The sequence below is a fragment of the Leptidea sinapis genome, chromosome Z (assembly GCF_905404315.1).
Source record: "Leptidea sinapis chromosome Z, ilLepSina1.1, whole genome shotgun sequence".
NCBI classification, from domain to species: Eukaryota; Metazoa; Arthropoda; class Insecta; order Lepidoptera; family Pieridae; genus Leptidea; species Leptidea sinapis.
The window spans coordinates 25,747,301-25,759,931 of record NC_066312.1 but is presented as its reverse complement, the minus strand read 5'-3'; the positions used below and the strand labels follow the sequence as shown (position 1 = coordinate 25,759,931).

General features: G+C 32.4%; 1 protein-coding gene and 1 long non-coding RNA gene across 2 annotated transcripts in view; both read right to left on the bottom strand.

Annotated features, from left to right (window-relative positions):
• Nucleotides 1–879: 879 nt before the first annotated feature.
• Nucleotides 880–12,631, bottom strand: part of LOC126978460 (carboxyl-terminal PDZ ligand of neuronal nitric oxide synthase protein) — a 158,658-nt gene continuing 146,906 nt past the window's right edge. Inside the window, exon 10 of the mRNA XM_050827274.1 lies at nt 880–4,351. Coding sequence (XP_050683231.1) covers nt 4,124–4,351 — 228 coding nt within the window. The 3' untranslated portion in view covers nt 880–4,123. The remainder of the gene's footprint in view (nt 4,352–12,631) is intronic.
• Nucleotides 7,776–12,601, bottom strand: LOC126978495 (uncharacterized). Its single transcript, XR_007732629.1, has 2 exons — nt 9,595–12,601; nt 7,776–9,563 (listed from the first exon to the last, which is right to left on the bottom strand). It is a non-coding gene; the product is annotated as an uncharacterized LOC126978495 (long non-coding RNA).

The window sequence follows — 12,631 nt, the reverse complement described above, 5'->3', positions numbered from 1 at the left end:
TCACAGGAGACGAAACGTGCATTATTATTTTGAACCCAAAAACAAACAGCAATCTTGTGAATGGGTGTTTGAAAATGAGAACAGGAGAACAAAAGTGTTTCTCGCCTCATTTCATCTTTTTCATTTATTTCATTAATTTTTTTAAATGATCTCATTTTTTTCTCAGCTACGGGTCCCATCTGCACAATTCCACTTGAAGATCAAAAGAGTGTTAATGCCGAGTGATATTCTACCATTTGTTTACCCAGATCGTTAAATAAAGTATGCGAAAGATGATTAAAATGCCGCGTTCTCCTACATCATGACAACGCTTCTTCACACCTTCATCTTTAGCTTCCGAAAATTTACAACTCGTCACCCATCCTGCACATAGCGCCGACCGACTGATTTCTTTATTTTCCACAAAATTAAAGATATGATGAGAGGTTTCACTTTTACCACTTTCGAAGAGGCAGAGATAGCGTTCAATCAGCACGTAGAAAACATGCCTTCAGATCTGTGGTCCACCTGTTTTAAAAAATGGTTCGATAGCATGAAAAATGTTTAAAAGGTAAGAGAGTATTTTTAAAAACAATAAACGTAATATTATGTTTATAACATATTGTTTTTTTAAGTTACGCAAATCTCTCAGTGTGACCTAGATACGTCTAGATAGACTATGGACAGCTGTAAACGTCGAAAAAAAAACTGAGTTTTGAACAAATCTCTATTTTGAGCACCCAAACACAAAATGTTATACTAATCGCGAGTGTAAGGCGTAGCTTTTCACGCGCACTAAACTAAAATTCCTGGCCTGTTTTAATCGGTTGTCTAACAGCGTGAGGCTATCTAGACTTACAACTTATCTAAGTATATAGGTACGAAATAAAAAGTCCTGAACAGACAGTACATAAATTTATTTAATCATTCAAACACATTAAGTGCAACTCTTAAAACAATTATCAGTCATTTCGCACAACACTCGCAATATTACAACACTAATATTACGAGTAATTGTCACTCTAAAAAGCTTACAAAGTAATTAATACTAAATGTAAAATTTTTGACAAGTATCAATGATATTCGCCATTCAAAGCTAAAACTGTCGAGGCCCCGATTTAAACTATATTATCTAATAAAACTGGTTTATATATATGAAATGATATCAGTTTAGAATACTGTCACAAATGAATGTGAATAATCTAGTATTAAACCTACAGAAGTCTCCTAGACAAACACATTCTTGTCAATGTGAGACTTCCCTTTGATTTGTATAAGGAGCACTCTTTATTTCAAATAATCTATGGCTACTCATACTCAATTTTATTTCCTTAACCCTTTACGAGCCGAACGATTCTCGCGCGACAATTTTACGCGCGCTCAAGAGTATCGATGCTTATTATTTTACGTATAGCAAAAGAATACTTGTAGTTAGGATAACATCAATGAATGTATCTGAATGTTATCGAAACAAACTATAAGACCATGCATAAATTATTCATATTGTGTCTTATTTTATTTCACACACACGACGCAAAGTTGAAAAACCATTATATTTTAGAATAAATGTAAGTAAGTATTTTCAATGAAAAAAATTGGTTTTTATTTATTAGTGTTTGGTTTTATGATCATCTTTATATGCTCGTTCTAATAAAAAAGTAAAATATACAAGCATTCATAGTAATCATTTGAGACATTCATTCCGAAAAACTAAGAAAAATCACTTGACTTTGATCCACCTTGAAGTGCAAGATTGCTTGTGTATGTTTTAAAATGCAACTATGCTATATTTGGACAAGATAAATACTGAAATATATTTTGCGATAGTTTTCCAAGTAAAGTAAAAATATTTCAACATATTCCAAAATAAATAAATAATAAAAAACAGACAGTGGAAATGACGAAAATCGAGATATCGAATGAGGTAATGTGGATTTCATCGCTGTGCCTTAAGGCACCGTGGTGTTCTATGACGATCGTGCCATTTGCCCCGCGGTACATAAAGGGTACAGAAAAATAATCGTGAATATATTAATCATTAAAATATTATGGCACTGTGACTGTGTCTACACACACATCCGTCGGAGGCTCATCACCACATCTGATCGCGCAAACAACCGTATCTTCATTACAATTCAGTACAAATGTTCTGACTGCATACAAAGATTCCCGTAACCGGTTATTTCTATAGTAAATGCACCAGATTACAACTAAATAATTTTAGTATAATATACTGTGGATTCACAATACCTACTAACTACTCATAAGATTGTTGGTTGGTTAAACTAAGTATACAATGCGTCAATATCGTGAGAATGCAGTTGTACTCCTTATTAGAAACAATCTGCTGGTTACAATAAAACGTAACTGTATCATGTAGTAATTTTGAATATTTATCACGTTAAGTGTTAAGTACATGCAGTGAAGGCCGTTAATGTATGAAAATAACAAATGAAATCACTAGTCACAAGGACGTACCTCTTTACGTGAATCACACACATTGACAACCAAAAAAAAAGTGGACGTAAAAAAAAATTAGTGCACGTATTACTGTTATTTAAACTAATTTCATTTTGAACTTAGAACTAGAAGTGTAAAGTCCTTGACAAAGTAAGTTATCAAATACACACAAAGTAAAATGATACTAAATCCTTTCTAACGACACCACTTAATTAGTATTAAGTAGACCATTATTACATAAGAATGCAGTACTAAAGTATATTTGGTCGCTGTATGCCGAGAACTAAATATAATAGCAGGTAGGTACAGTTTCATAGCAATATCTATTAATTTATATAACTTATAGTATCTTACATGAATGTACTTATTTAAAATTTCTTCGATGGAAAATATTATTGTAATACAGCGACAAAGTGAGTTCTAAATACTAAAATAAACGACAATAAGCCTCGATAATGTGTACAGACGCCAGCCGCGACCGCTAATGTCTTGTCACATACTTAATTCATCAAGCTGTTGATCATTTACGGCCGTTTTCGATTACTTATCTCTAGTTACGGATACATTGCAGTGACCATTTACGGCCGTTCCCAACGTACTGTCTACAGATAGAGATAAATTACTACCTTCTACTGTCAATAATCTGAAGCTGTCCCAATATACCCAATAAGTCATTATTAAAGCCTTATATTGGGACGCGTGAATTGCAATTTCCATACAAATTTCTTTCGCTGGTAAGCTATACGTCGTCCTATTGACAGACAGCGTGTACGGATAAGATGAGTTACCGTCGATAAGTTTATTGGGACAGAAAAGTCAACGATAGTTACGATTTTTATCGCAAGTAGGCCACAACCGGAGAAATACTGAATATTGGGAATGGCCGTTAATGACAAGATCCTATCTATCCATAGTTATGTCACATAGTCCAATGTTTTATGTCGATGGGTTATTAGGATAGATAGGTTATTGAAAACGTCCATTAAAATACCTAGTCATAATTTTTGTATTATAATTAATCATTATCATAAAATAATACTTTTTAATCAGTTATCGTAACTTACACAAATGTCGTTATGAAAATTGCACTAACTTTAATTAGATTATGAAAATCCAAATGATGTTGCAGACATTTTCATGAACGTAATTTTCGATTAATATTTAATATCGCATTAAAGGAAGGCATTTATTAAGGGCGTAGCACACTTTATTATCCTGCCAGTCTTGACAAGGGCTTTTAATCTCTCCAAATTACGTTGGATGAAATGAAGTGCTTCCAATCTCTCCAATATTGTTATATGGCTGGCAAGGTTGATGCGCACAATTAAGGTTTATTGTAACAGAAAATTCGTAAAACTTTCTGGGGTTGAAATCACTAAGATGCAGTCCAATCGCTTGGTGTTATATATGTTAAGTTATAATATAACCATAAATCATGTACTCAAATAAATATTATCTTACGAAAATGCTTCTAAAATTATTAATAACTGAAATTAAAAATATAATTAAATAATTATAATCAAGTATGGATTGTTTTGCTATATTAAAAGGATTTGATATATTTTTTGTCTTTCTTTTTAACAAGTATGAAGAAATGAAATGTTTACGATTTGATGAAAATGTCCACAGCATACGACAAGTATAAAGAGATGATTCACAAAAATGTGAACACCATTACAAAAGTTCATTGAAGAAGAGTGTGCTTATTGGCCAATATCTTCCGGCGTGTGAACCGCGGAAACAGGCGCCGCTTTCTTTTAACACTTAGCTGCAACAAAAGACTCCTGGCTTCGGCAAGTGCTGTGTCGGAGTCTTCTACGCCCGATATGAAGCCGCTTTCAGGCCGGGACAGCGTGGCTGTACCCGCTGGCAACAGGGAGAACCAGCGGTCTATCTTCGCAGATGAAGACAGCTGTAAAAACAAATTAATAGATACAAAAGGCTGTATGAAAAACCGAAAAAGGACTTTTCGCAGTACTTTTCTCAATAGAAGATATAAGCATCTTTTCATAGCGTAAATACCAACACTCGTGCTATCCCTGGCATATTGGATTCATCCGACAAAATGTGATTGGTATGAAGCAGAAGCAATAATATAGGATAGCACTCCGCGTAAGGAACTCCTTCACGGACTTTGGATTCTAAAGCCGTCAACCGCAACCTGTACGTTCCGCTCGGTAAGTACCTAAGCTGAAAGTTTAGAGTTGTTCGAAGCCATCGTAATATCCAGACTATCGCTTTATCGAAATCATTACCATCAGTCATTGATCAACTAGTGATACCGATATTGTGTATGTTGTGAAGCTGGTTACAAAGTTACTGCCACGGCTCTGTATCAAAGTGGATGAACATTATACAAAGATTGACTCAAAAATAGCTTTTAATAGTCTTTACCAGTTTTTGGAGGAACTTTCGCTTTTGGTAGGCCTCCTTCCACCCTGCCGAGTACCAGCAGGTCTACTTCTCGCATTCAACAGGAAATTATGGTATAATTTTAAATCCACCACTATCTATCGAAACGCCATCTCTGCCGCGCTGACCTCGACCATAATACCTATGTAAGTTTTTCTTTTATAAAACGGGCTGCCTCGCTAGTATCTGCTACAGAGGGCCATACGTATTCTGATTGTTGCAGAGCTTTTTCGACGTCGAGGGTGATGGCATCTTGCTTGATTAGTTCTTTCTTCTCGGAGACTATCGGGCAGACCGAGTACAAACTGGTCCCTCAACACCCTAGCCAAGGAAGAACCCAAGTCGCCAAAGAGCCGCGAGAACCCGAACCCGAAGCCGTACCAACCACTCTTGCAAATTCTCGTCGTATCTCGTCTCTTATGGCCCCCTAGAACCTCGCCAAACGCTTGTGCACGGAGTGAACATGGTTTATTGACTGATCTGTTCGTCCTTGGTACAGAGCAGTGGTAGCAATTTCGTAACCAACTTCACAACGTCCACATGAGATACAAATATATATCTATGCATATTAATGCTGGCGATTAAAGTTCTCTATTATTTAAGAGAGTAAGGTCTTATTAGACCTGTACCAAAGAGTTGTATTCGTCTTATGGGTCGGATTGACAATAGTTGACCTTCACCAGTCCGCGATTATCCGTTGAAGTGAAATAGAGCTCACCAGAAACTTTTCTTTAGTTAAGTTTGTGGTACAGAGTCGAGTTCAAAGCAAAGAGAGTGGCCAGAAGATCGGCTTTCTCTTAGTTTAAAATGCAGGATAGGTTGTCATTCTGCATGCGCAGCGGCTGCAGGGACGACTTTTTGAAGTTACCAAGGCCAGCTTTCGACAACGCTCAGTTCGTGTATTTTTTTTAGGGACTAGACGAGCAGGACGTTCAGTTCATGGTAATTGATACGTCCTACCCATAACAATGCAGTGGCGCTCAGGATTCTTGAAAAACATAAAAATTCGGAGCAGCAATACAATTGCGCTCGTCACCTTGAGACATAAAGATGTTAAGACTCATTTGCCCATTATTTTACAATAACACAATAATGCTTACACATTCATTGCAGAAATAGGTGCCGTTGTGATACCCATAATCTATCCGGCGTCCTGTGCAAAGGGAGGAACCACATTTTCAGGACTGGTGACTTAGAACGTCTCCAATATTTTCAAGACATACGCTTGGAATTTATATTTATACTGGTAAAAAATTGTTTTATTGTAGATTCTTAGTTTTGGACTAAATCCAACGTACTATGAACTCCTATTTTATTTATTATGAATTATATACAGATAGAATCTTTAAAGTTAAAAGTTTAAAACACACATACAGAATATTATACTTATGGAGTTATTTTTTCGTTTCATTAAATCATAACTCATAGTGTCCGATTAAAATTGTTTTCAGACGCATTCATTCTGTAAATCCCATTACTAAATTCAATGCAACTCTATTTGCAATATCCAGCGTTGTATTTATGCTTGAGGGACTTGGTGCCAAGTTATGATACTAAACATACCACCAACTTCAAATATTGTAGAAAATCATTATTTTATACTTTTTACATAGGTACTCATTTCATTTTAGAAAAGAGATTTTAGTCGATATTTTGTGCAGTTTTTTTTATTGTAAATTTCTGCCGTGAAGCAGTGTTTCGGTCTGAAGGGCGTCGTAGCTAGTGAAATTACTGGGCAAATGAAACTTAACATCTTATGTCTCAAGGTGACGAGCGCAATTGTATTGCCGCTCAGAATTTTTATGTTTTTCAAGAATCCTGGGCGGCACTGCATTGGAATGGGCAGGGCGTATCAATTACCATCAACTTAACATCCTGCTTGTCTCGTATTTTCATTTTTATTATTATCTTTTACAGTAAAAAAAATTGTTTCACGTAATATTGTAAAAAGTTACCTTTTTATGTCCCAAATATACTGTAATTTTTTTGATTTGAAATATTTATTTTTTCACCTTATTGTGACTCAAATATCGAAAAGGAGCCCTTATTTTCAATCGAAAATTCACCCTTCAAAATAACAGCTTTTTTCAAAAAGTTAGTGTGCTTTCTATTTGTTGAAATCTTACGTTTCGATCTTTTAAGCCCATCAAAAGGCATTTCATAAAGAATTCATACCTGTTACTTCGTAGCAGTATCTTTGATAGATCTATTTATAAATGTAAAAAGGATAATGATACATTGTTAAATTATCATTTTTTTTTTCATTTTATTGATAAATATTCCGAATCTTTTTACACCATCGCAAAGTAAAGATTTCAACCAATAGAAAACTCACAAACTTTTTGAAAAATGCTGATATTTTGACGGGTTAATTTACCATTGAAAATAAGGGTTCTTTTCCGATATTTGAGTCAAAATAAGATGAAAAAATAAATATTTCAATTCAAATAAATTAGTGTATTTGGGACGTGAAAGTCTCTACAATATCTTTTTACAATATTTCATGATTTTATTTTTGTAAAGATAAAAATAAAAAACCAAAAACTTGGTTTATTGAATTTTTCAAATAAATTTTAAGGTTATGTGAATAAAGTGTAAAAACAAAAGTATTAGATCTTTTTATTACCTACAACTTTGCCATTTAACTTTTTGCCATAGGACTTGTAGTTTTGCCGGAAATCGAGATAAGCCGTTGTTTACTCTAAAACACCCCCCCTTTTCCACTTCCCGACCTCAGACCGCCCGTAATTTATTTTTCCTTTCATTTTTGTTATATTATATTCCTTTTCCAATAAGTTTCATCCTACTATTACTTTTTTCACTTTTTATCATTTTCAAAAGCTTCAGCACTGGTCTAACTATAAACACGAATTAGACAACATTTGTACTGTGACGTATATCTCATTAAGAATAAAACCACAATATGTTTGTAACATTTATATATTTTTAATCATCTACACACCAACATACTAAGCTAGATTGCCGATTGTTGTCCAAACATAATAATATCATGTTCCTTCGTTTCGTACGCGCAGCTCAGACTTCAAACTTCACCATCATATTAATATTTATTTAAATATTCTTTATATTTAACAAGATGACACAATACCATACAAAACACCATATTTCTTCTATTAAATATATTTATTTAAATTACATTGTTGAAACGTGCTCTTTCACGCAACGAATAGGCTAACCGTATGCTGCGACGCAGCGCGAACACTTTCGCATCGTATAAAGAATAAACGTATTCTAGTGGACCAGTAAAATGAGTACAATGAGGTGAGCGGCAAAATTTTATTACCCATTATAACTCTCCTTCCTAATTAGTAGTTTGTTGGGGTATTAGCTATGAAGCTAGCTATGGAAGGAGAGACTGATATATACTTTTGTGAAAAAGGTATCAAAACATCGTTACAAGTGTATCAAGATACTATTCTTGAGAAGGTAATGTTCTTCCAGCATCGGTCTACGCAGTCTTGGTTGGAAACGAACGTTTCGGAGTTCATCAGAGCTGAATACTGGCTGTCGTGTAGTCCCGATCTTAATCCGCTGGATTATGATTTATGATCAGTTTTAGAGAGTACGGCTAGCTCTAAACGCCATGATAATTTGGTGTCCCTAAAACAATCCATACGATTGTCAGTGAAGAATTTTGGAAATAGTGCGTGCTTCATTGATAAGTGGCCGCAACGTTTAAAGGACTGAATTGCAGCCAATGGAGACCACTTCGAATAAGCTTTTTATATTTCTCCTCTGCGTCTCAACATACGCTTAGCCATATTATTTCAAGAGAATCATCTCAATGCTAGGTGTACACGTGTATACTATTTTGAACTGCCCGCTAAAGAATATAATAAAGTGCCGTAATGATAACACTAATTTGACTATTGTTTGGTATAACAGTTAAAAGTTATATTATAAGAAAATCCAGTTTATTCATATATTATGCTAGGTGTAAATATAAACGTCTTTGTTCAACAGCGAAAGAACTATTGAAGAAAAGACGCATAGGCGCGGGCGTGTCGAGAACAATAGAAGCGTCGTCAAATCTTTAAATCTTTTTGGTGTTATCGCCTTCATTGAAGCTGTTCAGATTAGACCATAACACAATATGATAAGAGGCATCAAATGTAACGTAGTGTCAATACAAATTTATAACAATACAATAAAATTACTTCATAGTATGAATCATTGAGACAACTATTAAATACTACTTTCTATTTACTATCGTTTATGTTATAAGTGCTCTGACAGGTAAGTGTTATTTATTACTTATTTCTATTAAGTAAATATCAAAATATAGCTAGTATTATATAAAATAATGTAATAAAATAAAATCACAGAAATATTAGAGTGTAAACTGAATTTATAAGATACGCGCTAGACTAGTATTTGGAACAATATAAAATTTTAAAGCTGTGGTTCCATTCAATGTCCTTGCGTTATTTAGAGGAGTCGGACATTATAATGAACCGTAAAAAGTATATAACGTAGTATATATTATTATAACAAATTAAGTTGAAAGGTGCTCAAATATACGAATTGTATTCAACAGTAACGTTGAATAATAATTTAATGAAGGAAAACAGGAAAAATTCTTCTCAAAGTTATGAAGAAGTCTTGATATAGCATTACTATTCGTGTCTGTAAGTATTTTGAATACGTTATAGCACGAATTCACACTCTACCAATTTTTTTTCTTTTTAGACCTATTTTATATTATATATGAAAATAAGGGACGCGACGAGCAGGACGCAGCTGATGATAATTGATGCGCCCTGCCCATATCAATGCAATGCCTCTCAGGATTCTTGACAAACCCCCAAAATTTCTGAGCGGCACTAGAACTGCGCTCGTCACCTTGAGATATAAGATGTTAAGTTTCATTTGCCCAGTAATTTCACTAGCTTTGGCGCCCTTCAGACCGAAACTCAGTAATGCTTACACATTACTGCTTCACGGCAGATATAGGCGCCGTTGTGGTACCCATAATCTAGCCGGCATCCTGTGCAAAGGAGCCTCCCAGTAAAATTTCATTGATTTCGTTTTCATAGTCTTCATCATTCGATCATTATCTGAAATTATACTTAGAGCTTAATCAGCTTTTAGCTCAGTATAATTAAAGCTAATGCTTAAGCATAAACAGTCCAATTAAAAAATCAAGCTAAGTTTTTTGTAAATTCTGAGCAGTCTAAGTTCGCATTATAGATGTCACTCTAAAACAGTAGAAGGTAGGTACTATTGGACTTAACATCAACTGTCAATAAACTTAAGTACATAACCGACTTTTGTATCGACAACGCTCTTTTAGGAAACCATAGCTTATTGGATTAAAATTAATTAAATTATAATTACACTTTACACAATAACTGAATTTGGCACAAATATTTTATAACCACAAATATACAGGGATAGGTAATATATATATATATTACCTATCCCTAAGGTAAAGATCTATAAAACAATAAAATATACTATATTAATTATCTTTTATATACAGAGTAACCATTAAATGGGCCTAATCTAACTTTTTCAATTGGCACATTTTATATAATATATATATCTCTTACGGTGTTACAACATAGAAAAGGTAAGTGAATATATTATATGTAACTGATTTTGATTAACAAGTTAACAACTGCTAAGATATTTCATTATTGTAACACTAATAAGGGATTGCTTGTAACTAATTCTAGTAGGCTTCATAAGATATATTATAGCTTGAAGGGTAAATGTTTACACTTTTTTAATAACATCCCAGCCAGGCATTATCTATAAATAAATTTATATGTTTTATTAAAAAATGGTTCTGTCGTAAACTCTATAGCTGAATATATAAGTGATCGGACCGCCTGGGACTAGATTATGATTATTTTATAACAATAACAATGACAGTACACAGTGTATATTTTATTAAAAAGAGAGCAAAAGAAGAATGCCGGGAGAGTTTCTTGAGCCGCTTTCTCTCTCTTAGAGCGCCATTTGTTTCCGAAGCGGTGATAGTGTTTGACGTGACACCAAAAGAAAAAGAGCTACAGCATTTATAGTTGCCCTCTTTATTACACTTATTATGTGGTAAGGTCGTTTATAAGCTTGTGTATTCTAAGTCTATGCATTAAACGGTATGTAGTAGCGTACATTTAATTTTGAATTATATTATATATTAAAATATATAATTATCGAATGATCATGTTAAATTGGTTTAAAAAAATACGAATAAGGATATGTGGTCTCACCATCAAAAAGCATAGTATTATCACAATGTTAAATATGTCAATGATATGCAATGATATCCAAAATAGAAACAACTCTTTGTCATCACCCTACTGTAAATTGAATTTATAATAAGAACCACAACCCGCAATGGAATCAAGTTGTGATGATAATAATGATATATAAGTTATAAAGATCATTAATTTGTGTCAATAATAATGATATTTACGTTATACAGATATTTAATTTGTGTCAATAATAATGATATTTACGTTATACAGATATTTAATTTGTGTCAATAATAATAATATTTACGTTATACAGATATTTAATTTGTGTCAATAATAATGATATTTACGTTTAACAGATATTTAATTTGTGTCAATAATAATGATATTTACGTTATACAGATACTATATTGTGTCGATAATAATGATATTTACATTATACAGATATTTAATTTGTGTCAATAATAATGATATTTACGTTATACAGATATTTAATTTTTGGCAATAATAATGATATTTACGTTATACAGATATTTAATTTGTGTCAATAATAATGATATTTACGTTATACAGATACTATATTGTGTCGATAATAATGATATTTACGTTATACAGATACTATATTGTGTCGATAATAATGATATTTACATTATACAGATATTTAATTTGTGTCAATAATAATGATATTTACGTTATACAGATATTTAATTTTTGGCAATAATAATGATATTTACGTTATACAGATATTTAATTTGTGTCAATAATAATGATATTTACGTTATACAGATACTATATTGTGTCGATAATAATGATATTTACGTTATACAGATATTTAATTTGTGTCAATAATAATGATATTTACGTTATACAGATTCTTAATTTGTGTCGATAATAATGATATTTACGTTATACAGATACTATATTGTGTCGATAATAATGATATTTACGTTATACAGATACTATATTGTGTCGATAATAATGATATTTACGTTATAGAGATATTGAATTTGTTTCGATAATAATTATATTTACGTTATACAGATATTTAATTTGTGTCGATAATAATGATATTTACGTTATACAGATACTATATGGTGTCGATAATAATGATATTTACGTTATGCAGATACATAATTTGTGTCGATAATAATGATATTTACGTTATAGAGATATTGAATTTGTTTCGATAATAATTATATTTACGTTATACAGATATTTAATTTGTGTCGATAATAATGATATTTACGTTATACAGATACTATATTGTGTCGATAATAATGATATTTACGTTATAGAGATATTGAATTTATTTCGATAATAATTATATTTACGTTATACAGATATTTAATTTGTGTCGATAATAATGATATTTACGTTATAGAGATATTGAATTTGTTTCGATAATAATTATATTTACGTTACACAGATATTTAATTTGTGTCGATAATAATGATATTATGTTATACAGATACTATATTGTGTCAATAATAATGATATTTACGTTATACAGATACTTAATTTGTGTCGATAATAACGATATTTACGTTATACAAGTA